The sequence below is a fragment of the Corapipo altera genome, unplaced genomic scaffold, assembly GCF_003945725.1.
Source record: "Corapipo altera isolate COAL_440 unplaced genomic scaffold, ASM394572v1 67, whole genome shotgun sequence".
Classification (NCBI taxonomy): Eukaryota; Metazoa; Chordata; class Aves; order Passeriformes; family Pipridae; genus Corapipo; species Corapipo altera.
Genome location: NW_020884906.1, coordinates 6,818,379 through 6,842,698, shown reverse-complemented (window position 1 = coordinate 6,842,698; position 24,320 = coordinate 6,818,379). Strand labels below are relative to the sequence as shown.

Genomic DNA, 24,320 nt, shown 5'->3' with positions numbered 1-24,320 from the left:
CTGGAATTCTGCACATTTCCCTTCTTTTCTTCGTGCCAACCCCTGCTCAGCCACAATACTCACAAAAATCAGCTTCTTCAACCCTGTGGAGCATCATGAACCAGGTGAGCAGGATTAAATCTGAATCTCTCTCTACATTTCCAGATGCTCAAGTGAATTATTTACTGAGGTCCATCCATGATACAGAAAATAAAAAAGATCTTTAGCTGGGTTGAAACAACTCCCTTAATTTACACTCTTTATTTTCTAACAGCTTCACTTTTTGGGTCTAACCCAAATTTTTCACATAGCAGGTTATACAAGAAGAGGAAATACTCCAGTTTTGTGTAATTAACTCTGTCAGTCACACAATGCCCCTGGTATTTTTTTCAATGACTGATTTTCCCTTACACAGTGAGGCTGAGCAAAACAATTCAATTTTGCTGTTCCACAGGATAAAAACCAGGTCCAGCTACAACCCTGTGCTTGCATCCAGATCAGTTTTAATGAGTCCTCTGCAGCTGGAGGCCAAGTCTCATACCTGAGTCCAGCTTTCCACTGCTGCCACGGGAAGTCCCACACAGGAGAGTTTTAACTCTCAGCAGCTTTTGAGGTGTCTTCTTCCACCTGGGCCTTTAAATCCTCCTCAGGAGCTCATTCTCTAGTCTCAAAGTTCAGACATAATGTCCTCTTGGGAGTCACAAGTAAATACAGGGAGGTTTTATATTCCAAAATCTTTCTGCCTGAGGTGAACTGTGTAATTTACTCCCTGAGTGCTGATGATACAGGACACTTCAGCTGGGCTGTTTCTGAACTGGGGGACAAGTCTCCTTGGAATGCCTGTCTCATAGGCTGTGTAGCCCCAGGAGTTCCACGGGGAGGATGGGACCCACTCCCTGGCACAGCCCCCTCCCCACAGGGGCACGAGGAAGCAGCACATTAAACACCATTAAACACCCCCATCTCCTCCCTGAGAGGCTCCCTGGGCTGACCCCGTCTGGGGACAGCGTGACAAGCCAGTGCAATTTGTTTAAAAGGGGATTAAGGCTTCAGAAGTGGGAAGTGATGGAAGATTATCTGGGAAACAATGCCAGGATTGCTCATGGAGCTTCGGCTGTGGCAGTGAGAGCCCTCAGGGGGTGCTGACAGACCCTCACAAGCTCATCACATCACTCGGTTTGAGGGGAGTTTTCTTGCTGGACAGGGAAGGGCATTCCTTGGGCCACACATCCTCCTGGAAGGAGGGCAGAGTAGTTTTGTGCCACTTCTGGAGAGCACTCCCAGCTGGTTTGGCTGCCTTAAGTGCTCCCAGGAAATTGTTCTCTCACTCCCTTTCCCAGTTTGGATGCTCCAACCCATCCAACCCACTATTAATTCCTCAAAGGCACCAAGCAGATGGATGTTACCTCTCACTGAGAAGAGGCCCTGGACTCTCACAGCTGCCCCACCACCCCTTCTCAGAGCCACTTCTGCAGATAGGACAAGGGACAATGGGACAAGGGTCTCTCTGGCTCCTGTCAACAAATCAACCCATACCTGAGGATAACAAAACTATTTCCAGAGGCAGGAAGGGCACAAGTGCCACACTGAGGTCACTCTTCTGTGTCCAGAAAGGTGAGGGGAGTACTCCAAGCTCCTTGGAAAAGCCCAGGGCCAGCCTGAAGACAGGCCAGTCCACTTCTCATGGACCAGTGTCTCCCAGTCCTGCCACAGGTTCCATCAGAGCTCCCACTTCACCCACCTCCAGATCAGCCCCTGCAGAGATCCTCCTCCTACAGGAAGTGCTTCCCAGTTCCAATGTCACTGAACACAGGACTCACTCCTCCCTCCCTCACTGCCCGGTCATGGCTACAACAATCCTACAAACCTGGGGGCTGAACTGGGAGCACTGGGCAGGTGCTGCTGCCAGCTAATGGAAAGCTGGGCTTAAAAAAGGCAGTTCTGGATTATGTTGCCAGGCAGAGCACACCAATTCCTAGGGATTCATCCAGCCCAGTCTGTCAGTCATCCTTTCATCTCACAAAATGTAAAGCCAAGTGCTTATTCTCATTGGTGAGGGAGGTGGGATGGGGGCTGAGCGTGGCAGGAGAGGGCTGGGGGTGGCAGGAGAATAATGGGATCATTAAGGTTGGAAAAGCCATCTAAGACTGAGCCAACATTCCCTCAGCACTGCCACATTCAACACAAACCCACGCCCCCAAGCACTGCATCCACACACCTTCTGGGCACTTCCAGGGAGAAGTGGGGTGCCAGGAGAATAATCAAATCTTTAAAAGTTGGAAAATCCTCTAGGACCATTGAGTCCAACCATTAACCCACCACCACCATGTTCACCTCCAACCCATGTTCCCAAGAGCCACATTCACACACCTTCTGGACACTTCCAGGGAGAAGCAGGGTGGCAGGAGAAGTGGGATGGCAGGAGAATAAAGGAATCAGGGAATCACTAAGGTTGGAAAGCCCTCTAAGATCATGAAATCCAACCATTAACCCAAGACCACCACATTCACCTCTAACCCATGTCCCCAAGTGCCACATTCACACACCTTCTGGACACTTCCAGGGAAAAGCAGGGTGGCAGGAGAATCCCAGAGCTGTCCTTCCTCCCCTCCTGCCCTGCAGCGGTTTGGGAACTGAACAAAAGTAGCCAGGAACTGTTGAGTTTAGTAAAATCATTTATATACACTGAGGGGGAATATTTACAATATAACACTGATCCCAAAGGAACTAACAGGGAACACTGAGGAGAGAAATGGGAACATCTCAACACACAGAAGTTAAACGTGGCATGTGGGGACAGACTGGGATTTCCAAAATGAAAACCAGGAGTAATGACAGCAAAACTTTGACATGTTGCCATTTCCAACTAAAATCTCTTTTGCCCAGTCAGGTTCTTCTAATTTTTAATACAGATATAAAAGCATAAAATAATCAATCACAGGAGAAGTCAGATATACATCAAATTTTGAAAAGGTCAAATGATTTCAGAGATTTTTCTTCACTTAAATAAAATTCTAAAAAAAAAACAAACAAAAAAAACCCCAAAACCAAACAACCTACAAAACTTTCCCACATGTTTTTAGTGTTTGTACAAAGTCTTTTTTGATCCCATACAACCCTTCCAGCTCCAGATATTTACAATATTCACAGTCTGCCATAAAGGATCAGTAGATTTATTACCAAATAAAACCTTACAGAATCAAGACAAGATGTCCTGCATTTGTGTCAACTGAAAAATAAAATAAAACACAGGAAGGAGAAAGTCAAATGCTACTTTAAAATATGAAAATGAATCCATTAAAGTGTATTTAACTTTGAAATGTAAAACTTTTCAAAGAGACAAAAAAAAAATCAATTTTCTCATAGAAATAAAACCATTTGACCTTGAAGCTTCAAATTGTGTTTTCTTAATCTGTCCCTCCTCCCTCTGCTTCAGATCAGGCCTTTCTTACTTATACCAGACAATAAAATTTAGAGTAAACCCATAAAAAGCAGTTCTTTGTGACAAAATTCCAGTGCTCACCCTGGGAGTAGCTCCAATCTGATTCATCTTCCTGCCAACTTCTGTCTCCCAAAAAACTGCCTGAGTATTTTCCTCCTTGGAGGGCAGAATCACAAAGTGCCTTTGGAGGGAAGTTTTTGCACTCCTGTTCAAACACAGGTGATTTCTTGTTTCTATCTCTATTTGCCACACTTAAAACTTTCAATTTCCCCAAAAAACCATGGATTTCAAGTTAAAAGTGAAACCATCTTACATTTCCAGACTTGTGTGGACGCTGACATGACCTAGAATGAGAGCAAGGACAAAAATGCACATCACAGGCCCTGCAAAGTTGCTGATACAACCAAGAAATGACAAATATTTTTGTTTCTTGCTAATTCTCTTCAGTTTTCATGGACAGGTCAGTGCACAAATATCCCATGTAGTGTCAGAGGTACAATTCTGGCTCACACAAACACTCCCTGCTCCCATCAAAGGGATGGTGGAATAGGGACTGTTCTTCCTCTGCAATAAATCAGGCATTGGAAAATGAAATCAGGACTAAAGGAAGGTTGACAAGGTGCTGACAGAGAAGGGGAAATGAAGCATCTCCTTCATGTAGAAAAACTAAATCACCCTTTACAAAACTGTATAGAAAGAGTCAGACACTGCTTTGCCATCAATTAAGGGGAGTTTGATGTAGAAAAGAGACAACAAAGAACTGCCCTAAGAAAGAATTGGGGGGTTCATGGCTCAGGTTTGTCAATGTAAACCCAAAAGTGAGGAGCTCTGAAATACAATGTTCAAAGTCATTACTTGTAGCCCTGAATTGGCACTTCAGTACAGACCAAACTCACTCAGTGTCTGCACAGGTTTGGTACCAAAATATCTCTATAAAAAGCCTCCACCCAGTCCCAAAAGAAAGAAAAGCAGCCAAAGGTAGAAAACTAGAAATATGTACAGATTCTGTTCATTTGTTTGCTTCATTAAGGTTAAAAAAAGCAGCTTTTGGAGCCAATGTTCCAGACTGGTGTAAGAACCTGCCCTGGGGAGGCAGCAAAGGGACCTGTGGGAAGGAGCAGCCCTGGAGTTGTGGCTCCCCCAAAAAGGAGCTCGAAGGCATCAGAGAAATGGGAATTTGGGCTCTGGAGGGGACACAGGACATGGATCTCTGGGGGATCCCACAGCAGCACTGAGACCCCTGCCAGATAATCCCTCAAACAAGAGGAAGAGTCAAAAACCAAGAGCTGGATCTCCTAGAAAGGAAAGAATGGGAATACAGTGTTGGATCACACACAACTGGGGGCAGAAGGAAACAAACCCAACGCTGGGTTTTGTCCATAGAAGATCCCACCATGAAAATAAAAATAACTTGTAATAAGAACTTGAACATTCTTCTGTTCTGCTGTTGGAGGAGGTGAGAAAAAGAAGAGTTTTATGCTGAATTCAGCCTTACAAAACGTCTGAGGAAGATGAAGAGGGAGAAAGAGAGAAGGATGAGGCTTGATGAAGGTCTGGGGAAGATGGGAAGGAGACAAAAAGAGGAGAGTTACTGCTCAGAACTGAAAATTCCAGCAAGCACATGGACTCAGATGCCCTGGGCAAGGCCAAGGGGGCTCTCAGGGCACTGAGCCACACTGAAGGTTATTTAATTTAGTTGCCTCTACCTAAAGAATCAGAATTTAGGTGCCAAGAGCAGCTATGAATTTGTGTTTCACAGCACTTGCTTCAAGTACTCACTGAGCAAGGGGTTAAACTGTGGCTCTTGTTCTCATACACAGTCACTGCAGTGCTGGATGGGGCAGATGGAAGCAGCTCCTGCAACTGGTTATTAAGAGAAAGAATGGTCTTTAGCAATATAATCCACCCCTTTTGGGGCCCTCATGATTAACAGTACATAAGTGATCGTAGAGACCTCAAGGAACTGAGTTTTAAAAAAATATTACAGTACCAATGATTTTTTTTTTTTTTGTATCTACAACTATACAGCATTTTCAAGCAGTATGGAAATTTAATGAAATAATTATGATTTATTAATTTACATAAAAATACTTTTTACAGTTAAAGAATAAATCTTAAATGGTAAAAAAAATAAGATTAAGAAGCTCCAGCTATTGAGAGTCGTGGGAGTTTGTTTGCTCTTCGATGACTTGTTTGACTATTTCTGCCAGTTTTAGTCGATCCACTTTGTCTGTGAATCCTCTGCCTGGAAGGGAAAGAACAGGGAGTCAGGTGCTGGGAACAAAGGAGGGAAGAAATCCTGCCTGGAGTTAAACAATGGTTCACACAAACTTAGGGCAAGAGAATCAAAATGAGTTACAATGTCTAGTTCTGTTGGAAAATTGAGCACTTAAAGACCTAAATTAAACCAAATCAAGCAAAACAGAAGGAGGGAAGAAGCACAACCAAGCCCTGTGAGCTTGGATGATGGCCCTGGTCCCCTCTGCTCCTGGGGCTGACCCCTGTGCCACCCTGCTTTGTCCAGGAGCCATCTGAGCATCCCAAGGTGACTGTCCTGGTTTTCCCACCCAAGCCAAGCTGATGAGATTTTGTGCTCACAGGGGTGAGGGCAGTGGCCTTCAGAAGAAAGAGGGAATGAACAGCTGGGAGGAAACCAGCTGAAGAGGTTCCTAAAGGGATCAGAGAATCATGGAATGGTTTGAGTTGGAAGGTATCTTAGAGCTCATTCAGTTCAACCCCTGTCATGGGCAGGGACACCTTCCACTAGACCAGGTTGCTCCAAGCCCCATCCAACCCGGCCTTGGACACTTCCAGGGATCCAGGGGCAGCCACAGCTTCTCTGGGCAACCTGTGCCAGGGTTCACCACCCTCACAGGGAAGGATTCTTTCCCAATCTCCCACCTAACCCTGCCCTCTGGTAGTTTAAAACCATTCCCCCTTTTCCATCACAATTCATTTGTGCTGTTCTGTTCCTACACCACTTGGTGCCTCTGTAAACTCAACCCTGAACCTCAGAGATTTCAAAGCAGAACTTTGCCCCTCATTTTGAGCACACCCATTCTGGCAGGAGGCCTGAATCACTGTGAAACCTAAACCAGACAAATTCAGTAGATTTGGGGTTATTCCCACTCAGTTTTCCCCCTTCCCTGTGGAAGGAAGCAGCTCCTCACCGTTCCAGCTGAAGCTCTGCAGAGTGTCCCGCAGCAACTTGCACTCCCGGTTGTACTTCCAGGCCTCCTGCATCACCTCATTCAGCTTCTCATCCTCATTCTCTCCTGTTTGGGAGCACAAAGAGAAGAACCAGGAGGTTTGGCCTCGTGCCTCACTCAGGGCTCCAGCCAACAGCACATGCAGTTGTTCCTCCTCTCCCCACACACACCAGGAAATGGGTTCAGAGCAGCCACTCCTGGCTCAAAGTTCTTCTCCCAGCTCTGCATGTCCCTGCTCACACTGACACCACACAAATCCCAGCCCACAGAGTGCCCAGGGCAGCAGGAGTTTTGTTTTTCCTCCCTCCCCACTGACACAGACTGACTCAAAGTCAGTGTCTTGCACGTTTAGAAATGGAACTTTCTTAAAAGTGGCAACCTTTACCAGCCTGGGGGAGAATGCACTGGGCAATCACATCTCTCAGCTTCTCCAGAGCCACGTTGGAATCGTTGCTTCCGTTCTCAGGGTCATGGATATAAACCCCATCCTTTGGCTTGGTGCTGGGGAAGAACAAGGAGGAAATAATTAAGAGTTTGGTCACAGCTCAAGTTCATTACTCATTGCATAACTGCACCAGTAAAACACCCTCCTTCAATCCCTGGAGAGCTGGGAGACAGACTTGGCATTAATTGTAATTATTGTCCTTTATTATGAGACCATTTGAAAAAAAATATTCCTTTAAATTAGTTCAAGGAAGTCCTAAAATGCATTATCCTACTTTTCAGATTAACTTGAACAAAGAGAAATCACCTGACTTTTTCAGTAAATAAGTGTCAGGATCATAAAAAAATCTTGGAATTCTTTCTCCCACTTTGCCTTCTCTTGCACATGACCCATCTTCTCATAAGGGATTTGTTCTAACACAGTAACAGGATCCAGCTCCTCCTGCCCTCACCAGAACACCTCGGAAATCAAACCACACTGTCCCAGTGACTCCAAGAGTTCAACCACCTCAGAAGTGAGCCTGGGACATTCCCAAAGCCCTGTTCCAGCCTCCCAGCTGCCCCTCTGTGTCCCTGGAAGCTTTATTTACCCCAGCAGTTTCCGCTTGCGCAGGATCGGGTTGTTCACGGAGTGAAGGGGTTTCAGGCTCACTTTGAGGTCTTGGATCCTCATGTTTGCAAGTTGTTCTGCATGAGCCTGTTGGATCCCTGCAACCATGGCCTGGAAGGAGAAGAGCTGCACTTTAGATCTCTTGTGAATTAAAGAACAGCATGTGCACAATGTTAGCCATGCATGGGAAAAAGAAGCACCAAAATCCTGTTTGTTTTGGAGATATAGAACAAAAATCAGGTTTGCCTGAAGCAAGACATGATGAGAGCTATGGTCACTGACTGTGGGATAATATACCCCAACCTCACAGGGGGAAACAGGACAAAGGATCATCTCTACCGCTCACATTCATCACATCTGAGTGTTGAGTGAACTCCTCTTTGAGCAGAGTTGAAAGGAAACAAGGACTGAGGTCACAGTAGGGGTATAAAATGGGGGAAAAAGAAGAAAAGATTCCACTACCATGCTCTGCTCTCTGCTCCTCAGCACATGGCTGCTCTTAACATCAATCCTGGAGCAACTCCCCCAAGCCCAAATTTCATATTTTATTTCCATTTTCTCCCTCTTTCCATTTTCTTACAGAGATCTCAGGCTCTCCTAAACAAAACACTCCAACCATCCAAGAGCTGCCCTGCTCCTGTGCAACATTCCTGACCAAACTAATATTGTTTCTATGAATTCAGACCTTGTCCATCATCAGCTGGGCAGAGGGCAGGATGTTGTCCAGAGCCTCCGTGGAGTTGAGCCAGGGATGGTCCAACACACCCTCGATGGTCAGTCTCTCCTCAGGTTTGACCTTCAGCAGCCTGGGAAAGGAATAATAATCCATAAAGTGGGGTTTGTTGATTTGCAGAGTACTGAACAATCTCTGAGCATCACAGGGGTCAAAAAGGAACTCCACAACAGCTCAAACTGCCCCAAGAGCAGCCTGACTTTGTCCCAGGTTCTCTGAGCCTTGCTGTGGATTTATTTAACAAGCTCATCCAGGTACATTCAGGGATTCAGGGTAAAGGAAAGGTGCTGAGGGGCCATTTTAGGAATATCTGTGTGTTCTCAGATTGGAAATTGTCTCCCAGAAGAGCTGGAAATGATCCAGACCATCACTCCCTGGAAATGCCCTTCTAGAGCTCATCCCATTAACAGGCCACACTCATTCCAAGGATTTTGGGCATGGAAACTTCACTGAATTAACTGTTTCCACCTGCAACTTCTTAGCTTTTCTTCCCCTGCAAAACCCTCAAGGAATGGACACTTTGACAGGCTCCAGTTCCTCAAAATAAGAAGGAACTTTATTCTTTACTGCTAAAAGATCCATGGAATAAATGCTACTAGAATGAAATCCTGGAAAGAGGTTTTGCAGATAAGCTCATGTTCTCATGATGATCTGCTCCATAAAAAAGCCAAATTCCCCCCAGAGTGCTGACAAGTTCTCCCAAGAGTCTGAATTAGAGAACCAGGAGGACTCCAGGAGGTTGTCACATTCCTTAGACAATTCCCTAAATCAGTTCCTGGCTGCAAACATTGTTTAATGTACCAAAGAAGTGGAAATAACTTGTGCTAAATGTCAGCAGGACCCTGGGGTAGCTCAGAAACCTCACTTGCTGCCAACAGGTTGTAAGTTCAGTTTTGATACAAGACCCAGGGACTCCTTTTCCATGGGTTTTCCAAGTCCTGACCTATTTATTATCCAGCTCTCCAGCTTCCAAAGCTTGAGGCGAGAAATGAGCTCGACACACTTGAGAGGCAGCAGCTTCCTGAATGCCAAATATGAGCTCCAAAAGCCAGACTCCATAGGAAGAGCTGCCTACACCCATCAAATGTAAACAAAGCCAGAATTATATTAATTCTAAATGTATTCCTGCACCATAAGCCCAACTTCAGACTCCCTGGCTGGAAAAGACAGGCAGGGAAAGGAGTCCTGATAACATCAGTGGGATAAATGAATCCATGTGACAACGTTCTGTGAGCTGAGTTTATGGTCATTTTAAAAGACAATAAAACTTTTTGCTTTTAAAACCTTTAAACCTGTTGTGTAAAGCAAAGTTTCCCTGCAGTTTATTTGGTGAAAGGCTGTGGGTTCTCCTGCACTGCTCCAAAGGTCCCAGCAATATGAAGTCCTTGGAGATTTTACAGCATCTTTGAGGAGCCAGTGACACTTTAAAATTACTTCCCCAACTGATTTTTTTCCTATTTATGTTGCTTTTATTCTTTCAGTTCCTCTGGTCATACAAAGGCAGTAAGTCCCTCTCACTCTTTAGAAAATAAGCCCCAATCAGTGCCACGTTCCGGCTTCCAAACAGCCCCTGTCTGGGAAACTCTCCCAGCTGAGAGATGTGCAGGGCACGCAAAAAACAGCTTCCATGAGCATCTGGAATAAAACTTCAATGCAAACCCTCATTCCAGAGCCTGATACCTTCAGGACAGACTTTACCCTGCCTTTCCCTGCCTCTCCTGACTCCTTTCAGACTGGGTATGACGTGCACTTGGTTTTAAGGGAGAGATCTACCAGATATTAAACCACCTGATTTTAGCAGGAATTTAAACATTAGTGTACAGGATCCAAGGCTGTAGAGCACCTGATGTGGCAGCCAGTTGTGTGTGTTGTTCTGAACCCTTTGGTGCATCTGCTGCCCTTAAAGACTAAACTCACAATTCACCCTTAAGAAATTCAGAAACATCAAAATTAAACAGTTGGGGATGGAAAAAAAGAAGGGAAGAAAAATTTGTATCAGACTTTATGCTGAATATGACAGAAGATTTGACAGCTGTATGAGCTGCAGACAAGGTAGAAGAACAACCCCTTTGGAAAAACACACTTTCAAGGGATTTTTCAACCTTTTAATACCAGAAAGAGCAATAAAACACTTCCCTCCCCAGACTCACTTCCGCACGATGTCCTTGGCCATCTCGGAGATCTGGCTCCACTCCTCCTCTGGGAATTCAAAGCTTCCTGTCATGATCTTCTTCCTCATGTCCTTTGGGATGGTCCTGCTGTGGTGTTTGGAGTAGAAGGGGGGGTACCCACACAGCATCACGTAGATGATGACACCCAGGGACCAGAGGTCACAGCTCTGCAAGCAAGGACAGCACCACGGTCAGCTCTGCAGCACTGGAGGAGATACTGCAGAACAAGTGTCTGCCTTCAACCCCCTGTCTGCTTCTCCAGGGCGGAGCAGGGGTTATCAGAACCCTGGAGAAGGTGGATTTGTGGTCAGCAAACCACTGCAGAGTAGTTAATCTTTGCTTTAGCTCTCTATAGGAAGCTACCAAACCCTAATTCCACATATCAAATCACCTGCTCTAGCACACAGTGGGTTAAACAGCTGGAACTCAGGTAGATCCTTAGCACTGGCATCAGAAACCAGCTAATTTTAATTAGAGTTGACACTCCAAGAACACTCAGTGGTTCAAACACTGCTCAGCAAGCAGGAGACAGTGATGAGAATATGAAGGAAAAGGTTTTGGAATGCCCAAAAAGGAATACGACCCTTCAGGACACTTTGCCAGCAGCAGCTGGTACTGCCCAGGGCTACACCATAAAATACTGGGTATTTTCTAGAAGTTCCCAGATATAGACCAGGTACCACCACAGCTGCCTGGACAAAACACCTGCACATCCAGAAGCTCTGGGTGACAGCAGGAAAGAGGATCCCTGTGAACACCCTCTTGTAGGGATGAAAGAACCTCCCCCATGGTCTCACTCCAGTAGAATCATTCTGCTCCCTCCAAAATCTCTTCATATTTAGTGCTCCTTAACAGTGTTTGTGTGTTTCTCCTTTAATTAGAGGATCATTAATTAGGGTTGGGCTAAGTGTGCATTTCATTATTCCCTCCATCAGAAAGAACCAAGAGGCAGCAGCACTTTCAGTGTGTCACTTCCAAACCCAGACAGAGCCTGCAGAGATAATTATCTCCTCATTTGCCACTTCAGCTGAGTGAAGCCTGGTCTGAACCTCCTGTTCAAGGAGAAATCCCACTGCAAACCTGGTCACTCCTTCAGAAAAGCCAAAGGAACACAAAATAACCAGCAACATGACATTTCCCTGCTGGTTTCTCTAGATCCTGCTTGTACTCAGTGTGAGATATTTGGCTTTTTAGATGCATTCCTGTCACAGATCAGAGCAAATGTATTGCTGCTGTAAGGGTGTCATTTTAGGGCAATAAACTTTGTTGCCTTGGGTGTTAAATTGTGCCTATAGATTTCTCCAGCAGGGTTGGTGGGGAAGGCACTTTACAAACACTGTTTAAAGCACTGTTTCCCACTCACCTTGTTGTAAGTGTAGGGTGTTGGAGAGGTGGGGATAATACCAGATTTTTCTTTCTGATGTCTTCTCTGTGCCTCCAATACCTGTTGCCATGAGAGGAAAAAAAAGAAAACAAAGCAAAATACATCTCATCTATAGGCACAAAGATTTCTGATGTTTTTCCATTCTGTAAACTTATTCCAGCTACTGAAGGCTTTTTCAAACTTAAAATTTTCTTCCTAAAAAAGACTGGGACTTTCTACATTCAGCTAAAATATTTTGCTGCTTTGAATGAAATGTATCAGTTTTGCCTGAATTAAAGCAACTGTTACTAATGTCCAACACCTCTGGGCTTGGAATTAGAACCCAGAGTGTGTCTGGAGGGTAACCTGAGCTCCAGAGATGTCCCTTTTTGCCTCTTCCAGGAACAAATGACACCAAATCTGTCCCTTGCTGACCAAATCTGAGGGTTTGGGTTTCCAGAAGGCCCTGGAGGCTCCAGCTGAGGAGGCACTTTCAGGGTCTGATCTCTGAGTTGCTCTTCCCAGTGATTAAAGGCTCTGACGTGCCCAGCACTGCAATTAAAGATCCATCTGCAGTTTTCTTTTCATTTTCTTCAGGATTCCAACACAAAGGACAGAAGAGAGCAGGGAAAGCAGCACTACAAAGAGCAGCCTGTCTGTAATTATAGATTGTGCCTTAATGACAAGGGGCCAAGCCGAGGTGCTCAGGTAACCACTGCCCTTTTTGAGCCTTTTCAGAGCCTTTTTGTTCCAGCACAGTCCTTTTTAATGTAATACTGAATGAGTCTGAGCTGGAAGGAGGATGGGAAAGCAGGAACTTCTCCAAAACACCTGCTTTAATGCAGTTAAAGGTCAATGGACAAAATCAGTGCTAAGAACAGTCTGGGAAATCTGCCTCACCATCCCCTGCTCTTATCAACACATCACTGTAACACTCCAGCCCCAAAGGTGGCTAATCTCCAATTATTCAAGATTCCTGCCCCCAGAAGCCCTGAACAGGACAGCAAAGGCTTTTAGAATGTTGTGGTTCTGGAGGCACAGGCAAGAAATTATTCCCTTTTAGCCCAGAATTGTGATTTTTGTTACCTGAGGTGCTACGTAATACGGAGTGAACTGTGGTGTCATCAAGTCACCTTGGTCTACTTTGGCAAATCCAAAGTCACACAGTTTAACAGGAGCATCCTGAAATAAGGAGAAGAGGCTTCATTACATAAATATCATTATATCAGCTTTTCTAACACATAAGTCTTGCCTTGTTCTCATGTCACCTTTGCCACACGTACTCCTCATCTGTACTCACACACTCACATTCCCCCAAGCTAAAAGGACAAAACCTGATCTTTCAAACAAGTATTTTTGCTTTCCTGAGTGCTCTGGGCCAGGAACAGCCCCCTCTGAGATTGAGAGAGCAATAATCATGTTGCAGGGGGGTCACTGCATGTCCAGGGCGGTTATGAGCAGGAAAAAGAAACAAGGAAGTGTTTGGATCTATCAAAGCCCCTCTAATGCTTGTCAGAACATCCTGATCAGGTGGCAGAATGATCTTCTCAGCAAAGCTGGATTTGTGTAGAGCTGGAGAACCTGCCTCATATTTAACAGACTGTGCTCCAAGGAGATCAGAGAATGTACAAGCACAAAGTCAATAAAGGTGATTAATGTAATTTTACAACTATTCTGAAAATCACCATTTTACAGAATTCAGTAGTTAAAAAAAAAAAAAAGAATTCTAGTATTCATCTTACCAGAGAGTTATCCTTGAAGAGGAGATTCTCAGGCTTGAGGTCTCTGTGTGCAATGTTTAGTGAGTGGCAATGCTGCAAAGCCAAAGCTATCTGGAAAAGGGCACAATAAATGAGCTACAGTTATAGAACTCCTGCATCAGCCTGGACATTATCTTAGAAAAAGGACATTTCCTATGTATGTCAGACTCCAAACAAACATTCTCACTGCACTTGGCTGCAAGGCTGAGTTCAGACAGGCCTGACCCTGCAATAAGGGCAGTGAAGTGATGGGTGGGACATTCATCCCACCAAGGATTCAGTTTGTGTTTCACTCAAAGGAAACAGAAAACAAAAGCCAAGCTGGACTGGGCTGCCCAACCATCTCATTTGACTCAATCAAGGCATTAATGACTCCCAAAAGTGGAACAGATCTGACAGTGCCCTTCCCTGTGCTGTGCCAGCCCTCCAAGGTGCCCCTGCCCAGCAACCACACCCTGCTTAACACCCAACAGCTTCAGTATTTCTGTGAATGTTTTATTGCACCTGTTACTGACTGAGATCCAACATTCAGGCAGTTTTATTCATTAATTTTTGATGGCACTGCCTGCACTTCCCTCATTACATGGGCCATCACACAGAAAAGCACTCCACGATCCTTTCAAAGGCAGTTTCTCACCCTGCTGTGGTTTGGAAACCTGGGAAAACTCCAGGGAATGGACATTTCCAAGTGCAATTCATTCAAAGAAAACCCAAGCATAAATATTTAAACAGCTTTACTGAGGCTGAAGGAAGGCAAAGCCACACAGCCCTTATTTGGAAATATTCCTGTTGGGTTCTGCAGGATCCCACCCAAACCCAGCACCCTGAGGGAAGTGTTGATGCCTTAGAAAAGTGCAAATTACTGTCACATGAGAACTTTGGTGTTAATTTAGCTCAGAAACAAATAGAAACACATTCCCAGAGAAAATGAGGCAGCTCTGTGACAAGTTCTAGCTATTACTGGCTACAAGGAATCAAGAGTCACAGTTCAAGAAAAATCTTATTCTTTCATATAGTGATTTAAACATTTCAAACTTCATTTCTATAAACATTAAAGCCAAGAGTTACTTGGGACATGAATACCCCAACTGCACACACAGAGTAAGAATTTAATTCAAAATTTCGATTTTTGGTGAAGTGTTACAAGATTTTCCCAACATGTCAGAATCAAACAGCCCAAAGCACATGAAAAACTGTCAGGAATAATTCTGTGCTTCCACCTAATTTTTGCAGGATGAAACCAAAGAGGCAACAGCAACAATTAGCACTTCATTAGAAACAAGTCAAAGCACAAAAGAGAAAAGTAAGATGGAATTATTTGGGCCTCTTTTTTGCCTCAGTACCAAGTATTATCTCCCTATTTGAGGGCAACTGACCCTGGAGATCCCTGAATTTCATGGAATCACACCAGATGCTAAGAACAAAGAGCCTGATGGACACCAAAACCTCTTGTAGAAACCACCATGGAGTGTTTAAAATGCTTTTATGTATTTAAACTGCAAATATATTTAAAATACAGTATTCAAGAGCTGTGCAGAGAAACAGTGAAGGGAAAACGACACCAGAACAAACAGCACAGAAAACAGGCACTGAAGTGGCACATTCCTTGTTATCTTCCATGAAGGGCAGGACTTCCATAACACCAAGCACAAAGCCCAGCTTGGAATCCACTGGCCCAGGACACATGGGTCCAAAAGAGGAGAGAAGTCTGGGACACATTCCCAGCTGGAATCAAACTGGAGCCACCAGAGCCTGGGGGCTGCTGGAGGCAACACTTTTAGGACAACAGAGAGGACATAGCAGGAGACAAAAAAAGTTCTCTTTGAAGTGTTCTGTAGACCAGGTGAGGAAAACCACTGTTAAAGACAGCAGACCCAAAGAACAAACCCACAACTTCAAGCTCTTTATTATTTTCTACCAAACTTCAGCATTGTCAGGTTATAACAAAGCAGGCAAATGATCATCAGATGAGAAGAGAGGATTATTTTCTTTAGGCCTTTTTTTCCACCCCTCCCAGCCCAAGGAATTGTTAATATTTAGCCATTATCACTTGTGGATTTGCTCAGACAGGGGGGTGACTTGCCTGCTTTGTTACTTGGCTTGCTTGCTTCTCAGTAAAGTGCCGGTGCTGGCTGATTCTGTGAAAGAGCTCTCCCCCTTCCATCATCTCCATTACAATTAGGAGCCGAGCCCTGTTCAAAAGCATTTCATTTTGTTACATTAAAAATCATTAAATAAAAAAAAATAGAACAGAATTTCTAAACTAACAGTGCATATTTTACATTTACTGACAGGCCAAGACACTTGTTTCTCCTACAGCGGTTGGAGCTGCTTTGGTTCCCTAATTTTGGTTCCTTAGTTTTGATTCTTTTACTTTCGGTACTTTTGGTTCTTTCAACTTTAACTGTATAAACTGCAGGATTTTCTGGCTCCCAGCACAACCTGACTCAGCCAGGAATCTCCACTTTGCTCCTCCTGAGGAAACAATGTCCACATGGATGCATCCAGATCCAGGTGGCTCTGCCCAGTTTGGCCCTGGAAGGCACGTGGACACATCCAGGGATAACTCTGCCCTCAAAGAACAGATGCTTTTGGGTGTGGATGCTCTACTGAACCCCAGGATTTTAATTTACAGCTTTACTGCCATAATTAGGAAGGAATATAGGGAACATGGAGACCAGGACTGGTGGATCCTCAAGGAATTAACTCCTAGTTATCCTCATACAGCAAAATCAGACACATCAGAGACTGACAGGTCTCAGCTCTTTAATTCTCCCAGCTCTGATGCTTTTTCTCAACTAATATCCAATTAGAAGACAATATTTTTATTCCAAGTGATTAATGCAGGAAAAAAAAACAACAGTCTGCTTCACGTTTTTCTCTTTTTCTGGGTTCATATTAAGAGTTTTCAGGGCTGAATTTAGTATTTTCAGAAACAATTCTTTCTCTCACACAGCACAGATATCACAGACTGAATCAATGAAAAACCTAAGAAATGGAGATGTACTCAAACAGGTAGGAAAGGATGCAAATTAATTTAAATATACATTGCCAGGGGAAAAAGCAAGTGCTGCTTGGTCTGAAGGATAAATATGGTATTAAATATGACATCTGGGACCCCCTATAAATAATAATTTTGTGATTAAAAACAAACAAACAAAAAAGCAAACTGCACTATACCTTGGGCTAAACATGGAAAGCTGTGGGAATGACCCCCCTATGTAATCTTACCTTGGGCTGGACTCATGTGGGAACTGCACACTGTTAGCATAAACTTCAATAATTTGAACAATATTGGGATGTGTTGCACACATCATGTGCAGACGTACCTTGAAGAGAAGGGAGGGGTGTTACTGTACACAGGGACAGGCACTTCTGATCCCCCTTTCCCCCACAAACCACAGCCCAGCTCTGCTCAGCACCACTCACAGCTTCAAATTATCCAAGAATTAAGAAGTAAGTGTTGATATGAGTGACCAGGAGCCATTCCACTAACTCAGACTATGATAAAAACATCAGACATTGTCAATCTATTTGTTACAAGCCACAGAATCATCCTCAAAGTTCCAGAAAAAGCTCAATTTTTTTATTTCTTTGGGTTTCTAAAATAACTTTAAAGGCAGAGCTTGTTTTAAAGTAGCAACAGAGATAGGACTGAAAGTGAAAATGATTGAACCCAAAAATTCCATAATCTGGCTTCTTTTATGCACTTCATGTGTGAAACCCCATCTCCTGTCCCAGCACTCTGAAACAGGGACTTAGGGAATTTAAGTTTAAAGCTTCCTGGGCTGCTCAATCAAACCAATGATGCTTTTTGAACAGCGATTATTTTTTCCCTGGGAATTTTAACAGTGAATTTAAGTAACAAGCAATGCAAGCTGCCTAAACCTCAGGGATAATTAATCCTTCTCCAAATTCCTGACAGCTGGAAGGAGTGCCCAGCATTTCACAGTTTGGCACCTTGGCACATTCTCAGCAGCCTCAGGAAGTCACAACCAGCACCAGGAGCTGATTTTAGTTCCTGGCACACAGATAAATCCATTTCCAGTGCAACTTGAAGCATTCCTGGCAATCCTGAGAGCTGTGACATCCAAGAGTGAGATGTATGGAAACAAAATTCCCTCTAAACCGGTCGTGTTACGTTACACAGGACACAGGGAGAGGAACAGCTCTAAAATGTAGTTCAGCAAATTCTAAATAAATATCTATACAGCAATTCCTACAGAGTTGGACCCTCTTTTCCCCCACTACCTCATCCCATGGGAACTGAGCACAGCAAGGCTTGAGGATCAATCCCAAAGCTTGAGGATCAACCCCAAGGAATTCTTGCACAGCAAACGTGGGTTTCGTGAAGGAGTTTTTTAAACTTTTTTTTTTTTTTTTTTTTACATTTTGTTTTAACATTTTAAGTACTTTAAAAAAAACCCATTCTTTTAAAACACTAGATTTTGTGGTGTGTCAAAAGGCAGGCAGTAGAAACAGGAACTGTACCTCATTTCTAGCTTTTGGACGATCAAGGAGGATTTTCAGTGCAAAGCGTTCTTGAGAGGATTTTTTCATGCAGACTCTGGTATTGCAGCAATAAAATTATTCAGTCAGCAAGAATGTTAAAGAGACACTTCAAGCAATTGATCTGAGATTGTTCTCCATGTGGGAATTAACAGGAATTAAGATGGGATATAAGGGCACCTCTCCCCATGGCCCAGCTTGAAAACCTCAGTTTTCAGCCTCCCACAACAACCAATAAGTTCTGTAGAAACACCTCAAACAAATCTGACTTCCAGCAAGGCAAAAAGAAGCCTTTCAGAGCAAGGGGGAACTGCAGACAAGCAAAACTCCTTCAAAATTCAGCCTCAAGAGATACTTTGGGTGAAAAAAACCCAAAGCATGCAGTAGCAGCCTGAACATCCCCAGTGGAGAGTGGAGTTTGTAATAAATAAAGTGTTTCTGAATGGAAATCCTCATTTTTGGCCAGGCCACCAACTGTTTTTTCTCTCTTTCCCCAATTTAACACAAACAATTGAGGGAAGGGCCCACATTTTAACAGAATAAAGCCCAAAGGGGGTGTTTTAATGGAGATCAGAGGCAACGCAAAATGGATGAGGAGAAACCAGTGGGCTGGACAGGGAGACAAATGGCGGTGAAAGATAAGGACACTGTGGAGCACCCAGGAACAGTTGTTTTCCAGCAGAAATTCCCATTCCCTGAAGGCAGAGGCCTTGTTGAAAAGGGAATATATGTTTTGCTTCACAGTAAGTATCCAGCTCATGCTGGGGATAGAAATCCATGAGGGACACGGTTGGGATGCCCATGGAATTATCTGCTTTGGCCTCACAGGATGAGGGGAAAAAACTGGAAAAAACAGGAAAGGGACAGTGGTGATGGCACAGAGGAGCCTTTGCACTGCAGGGACACCAGGATTCAAGGACAGAGGGGTTTCAGGAGGAATTTCTGTGGCCACAACCAATTCCAGGAACATGGCATGAGATGGGACAGGGAGGTGAAGAGAGGTTTTACTGCACATACATCCCATAAAAGACAAAACCCCACTTGCAGGACCCACATGGAGCAGATATTTGTTGTTTATAAGGAGTTTTCCATGGATCACGCTCTGTCAAAAGCATTTAAAGTACTCACTGACTTCTCCCCAAACCTCGGGTGCTCTCTTACCTCACAGGCCCACTGATCCCAGCTCCCAACTTCTGAGTCCAGTTAATGTTGTACTCCTCTAAAATGGAGGTTTCCTATTAAAGAAGGAACAGGAAGAGTGAAAAAATAGTCAATAAACACATAAATAAATAAAATTACTACAGCCCCTCCCCAAAAAAATAAAGAGCTCAGTAGACCTGGTTTGCAAAATTCCTGAGCAGGAAAGAGCCTGCTGTGGAAAATTCAACATAAATACAAATGCTCATATGATAATTAATTTGTTTGCAAGTATTTCTGTGCAGTGGGAATGCTCATCCTGGCACTCTGAACCAGGATTACTGAGAACAGTCTTCAGTACACAAAGTGTAACAAGGGCATCTCCCCCTGATTTAAATCCATCTGTACATGATCAATCCCAGCTGAAGGGCCCAATCGCAGCATTAACATGTATTTGTGGGCCATAGAGTACATTAAAAAAATAAGGTTTTCAAACTTTTGGAGTCATTACACTGCAAATTAAACCTTGTCTGACTGGTTTTAGCCTGTCTGATAATGAACCAGCCCCATGTTTATAATCCTTTTGTCCCAATCCATCTAAACAGGGCTTGGTTTTGTTAGGACACAGCTTGGGTGCTCTCAGGCTTAAACATGTCCCAGGGCAGGATGGAAATCAAGCACAGGGTGGCTTTTTGATTAATTTGGATTAAAGCTGCTGCCCTGTGCTGTGCCTTTGTCCTTTTATTACACCCTAGGATCATCTTTCCAAAGCCAAGCTTTGGGATAAATCACAAGAAAGGGGCTGGTACAACCATCAGTGCTGGGGAAGCTTAAGGAGGCAGGGAAAATATTCCCAAATACACTGAAAATTAAGGGAAGAGGCCACCACTTGTAAAGGAACTTTATTCTGATCAGACTTTTCTGTTAATAATTCAAAGGGAGCATTTTATCTCAGAAAACTGAGGACACTCCTACTCTCAACTAAGGCTAAAGGTTGGACTTGATGATCTTGGTTCTATAATGATTTTAAGCTGTTGGAAAAGGTCAATCCCTCACCTGGGATTGGTGGTCTCTGCTACAATAATCTTGGATTAACTCTAGGCTGGAGCCAGACCTCAAACCACACAGATTGAGAACAAAACAAGGGAGGAAAGTGGATATTTAAGGCAAGATTTGAAGGGATTAAAGAGTGCAAGGGGCAGGTATGAAAGGAAAAACTGGTTTTTAACACAGCCTGGAGTGCTACATAAATCATAAATGACCAGTGAAAGATGTAAAGGGAAAAAAAAGTTCACTGGAGGTTTTATAAATGAAGGAAGAAATATGAATCACACCTATCTGTTGTGTGGATAACCACAAAGAAACTTCTTATCAATTCAAATAACTTTTGTGAGAAGCATATTAGGGAAAAGCTGCTTCAATTTTCCTGATATTCAGCTACAAAGAACTGAAGGCAGCAGAGGTGGGATGAAACTCTACCTTCTAGGAGAGCATTAATTAAATATATTAAATATAATAAATTAATTAAAATTAGTTTTAGGAGAGCATTAATGAGCAGGGAAAGGGTTTCTCTGGACTGGGGAGTTTCCCCTCAGGTTTACACATCACACTTGGGGTGTAAGTTTTGAAGGAGTTGAAATGGAAAAGCAAATGCCAAATATTCCCATTTATTCCTGAATAAATGGGCCAGAGAAGCTGATTAGGACTGGAAAGTCTGTGATCTCTGAATGAAATGAAGGAAAAATAAGATCTGATCATTTTCAACAACTAAAGGACAAGTTCAACAACTGTAAGTCCATTTTTAATAAAAAATTAACTTTCATATTGTGTATTTGCTTTTTTTTTTAAATAAAAAGGCAACATTTTGGGGTGGGTTTTTTTGCAGTTTTATTTGGGTTCCAACCTTCACTCCAAAGCAACTTTACAACTTAGAAGTTAAAATGAATATAACACAGTGACCAAGAAACACTTTTTACCATTTCCAAATGACACAAAATTCAGTACTTGGAAACTTAAATCACATCCCTAATTCAGAACCAGCAGCTCCAAAGCCAGCCCCAAGTCTGTGCAGCCCCAAACCAACACGAGCCCATAACACCCAAACATCATCTTCAGAATCTTTTCTGTCAAGGGTTTGAACCCCACGATCTTGGAGGGCTTTTCCAACTTCAATAATCCAGGATTCTGTGATTCTAAACAGCCTGAAATGCTTAATAAGCAAAAATATCAAACTGCCCTGTGAAAATATCCAAGTGTTTCAAGAGGGAAGCCCAAAGGCCTGGGCTCTGTTTGGATTAATGGACACAGGAAACCTTTGTGATCCTGCTGTCAAAGGAACTTGGAACTTCTGATCACTCCTTAAATTAATTTCCAGTGGCAAAAGGGAATAAATTAATATGGAATCCATCCATTACAACAAAGTCTGAGTTCCCTCCAGCAGCACAATTCCCTCCCAGCAGCTCTGGGTTCCTAAAACAACACTTGGAGCAGCAGAGTCAGCAGGCTGGGATGCCAAAGGCCTGGAAAAGCAGCATTCCCAGAGTTCTTCCAGCTGGGTGCTCAAGCACTTCTGACTTAAATGTCTTTTCCAACCTTAATGATTCCATAATTCTCAGTTTCCATGGAATACTGATGGGAAGAGGTTTGAAACAAGGAGCTTTGAGAGGGTCAAACCTCAGGACTGTTCAGGGAAAAGCTCAGGCTCTTCTGATATAAACATCTTTTCCAGCCTTAACAATTCCACAATTCTCAGTTTCCACTGAATATTTATGGGAAAAGGTTTGAAATAAGGAATTGTGACAACAAAACAATCTTTATAATAAAAATCCAAGGTGCACAGGCTGGGACCTGTGTGATTCCACCTCTCCTGCTCCTCCAGCCTCCTTCCCTAATCTCTGACCCCTGTCCTGAACCCCAGAGTTAAACCTGCACAGGTAGTGAAACAACCAAACCTGAACCATAACCAGGGATCTGGGAAGCAGAAAGATCAGGATAACATATGAAAATACTAAATTATGGTTCATAACTCCAGAGATTTGCCCAGAACCTTGTCCAGGTTGAGTTGAGAGGAGCAGGAGGCTCAGAACTGTCCCTACACTCCCATAACTGCTTTGGATTTTTGTTTTAAACCCCAAAAAGCCCTGATAGAGATCTTTTCCTTCACATGAAATACCAGAGAAATACTTAAAAAAACCTTCTTTTTCAAACACTTCAGGACTTTCCTTCCCCTGCACTGTGCCAGGAAAACAAAACAGGAAACAATTGTGACACTTGTTTAATTACAATCTGGTTGGATTTCCTTCTACTTTGGGCCCTTTTTAGTACAAAACCCATATATTTTAAATACATTCCATATATTTTCAGTATGGAAGTGTCCAAGGGCAGGTTGGACAGGGCTTGGAGCCCCCTGGAAAGTGTCCCTGCTCATGGAAGGGGTGGAACTGGATGGTTTTAAGGTGCCATTTGGGATTAATTAGTTAATCAACCCAGATTTCAACAAAAGGTGTTGCTGCTTCTCTTACACTGGAACTTGCACCCAGTGAGCTTTGTAAAGACAAATCCCACTGTGGCAGGGACAAGGAAAGGTGGGAAATTCCAAAACACAGGGTCTGTTTTGCTCCATTCTTCAGGAATTTGTTCTTTATTTCAATAAGCTTTTATGAAGAAGTCCAGAATTTCTGACAGCAAATGCTTTGCACAAGGTGAAGAGGCTGCAGAGACACTTTAAAATACTGTTTTATGTCACTTTATTCCAAAAGGAATTTCCCAGTTTCCACAGCAAAGAATTCTGGAACCCTGGATCTGTTCAGCTGCTCCAAACACAACCATCCCACACACCAGATTTGTTTTCACACAGAAGGATGTGGCACCTCAAGGAATAGCCAACAGTTTGCCCAGAGAGAATTACAGGGAATGAGAGGGGGCTGTAAAACAGAGTCCTGCTCGTTGTGGCAAAATGGGGAATGTGTAAAAGTTTTTTAAGGATTTTCTTTGATGTTTGATCTTTTCAAACCTAATAAACAAGAAGAGTTAATCAGTGAAACAGCAGCTCTAAGTGGTGTCCAGGTGTTAGAGAAACAAATGACTTGTGGGTAGAATTACCTTGTTAAGGTTTAGGGCTGGACATGTTTCAGTGATCTCAGACCTGGGGCAGGTTAACAAAGTGTGAGGAGAAGGATTTCCACTGATAGTGGACCCAGGGAACGCAGAATTTACGAATCACAAGGACGTGGGGCAGAACTCCCAAGAGAAGGAAGAAACTAATAAACCCAACTCAGCAACTGGGCTGAAACCGGCTCCACCGGGGTAAGAGGTGATTCTGACCGACCCAACAAACCCCCAGACCCAAAACAAGAGAAGGACTGAGCATGGCACTAATTCACACGAGAAATAAGAATCATTAATCAAAAGAAGACAGAATACTAGTTAATGAGAAAACCGTGTAACTTATAGGAATTACCGTTAATTCCTTTGTTCGCTAAAATGGAATAACAGTGAAAAGTTCGGCTGTTTGGGGGGGTGATTTGTGGGAACCTCCCCGAGCGCCCACAGAGCAAACAAAGTCCCCGTCCCAAACCAGGCTCCGTGTGTGTGTCCGGGCAGCTCCGCACGTCATCCTCACGGTCCCCAGGAGCCCCCGCCCGGCCCGGCGGCCGCTGCTCACCTTGATCGTCCGGTCCATGTCGTGATCCTGCGACATCGTCCCGCGAGGGGCGAAACCGCCGGGGCCGCCTCAGGGCAGGCGCAGCCCCGCAGGTGCGCTGCAGCCGCCGCCGCTGTGCCTCATTCCCGGGCGCGCGGGGGCAGCGGGACCCCGCGGGCCCCGACAGCGGCCGCGGCCCCGGCAGGAGCCGCCCGGGCCCCGCGCGCGGACATCGCCGGCACCGCCGCGGTCAGCCCCGCCGGCCGCCAAGCCCCGCGCCGACGTGGATGCCGCCGCCGCGACCCCCGCGGAAGGACACGG

The 24,320-nt window shown here is 44.1% G+C and overlaps 1 protein-coding gene across 2 annotated transcripts; it reads right to left on the bottom strand.

The window, feature by feature from the left end:
- Nucleotides 1–5,474: 5,474 nt before the first annotated feature.
- MAPKAPK5 (mitogen-activated protein kinase-activated protein kinase 5) lies at nucleotides 5,475–24,145 on the bottom strand. 2 transcript variants are annotated; one of them, XM_027652095.1, is made up of 14 exons: nucleotides 24,021–24,144; nucleotides 19,382–19,455; nucleotides 18,203–18,278; nucleotides 16,943–17,040; nucleotides 15,795–15,903; nucleotides 13,694–13,783; nucleotides 13,038–13,133; nucleotides 11,952–12,032; nucleotides 10,568–10,755; nucleotides 8,370–8,490; nucleotides 7,665–7,795; nucleotides 7,016–7,131; nucleotides 6,592–6,696; nucleotides 5,475–5,666 (listed from the first exon to the last, which is right to left on the bottom strand). In XM_027652095.1, exons 1-14 carry the CDS (start codon nucleotides 24,054–24,056, stop codon nucleotides 5,572–5,574), a joined length of 1,416 nt encoding a protein of 471 aa, XP_027507896.1. In that variant the 5' UTR covers nucleotides 24,057–24,144; the 3' UTR covers nucleotides 5,475–5,571. The 2 variants fall into 2 exon arrangements, with proteins under 2 accessions (XP_027507896.1, XP_027507895.1); XM_027652094.1 differs by having other exon boundaries at nucleotides 5,477–5,666; nucleotides 7,010–7,131; nucleotides 24,021–24,145.
- Nucleotides 24,146–24,320: the final 175 nt, after the last annotated feature.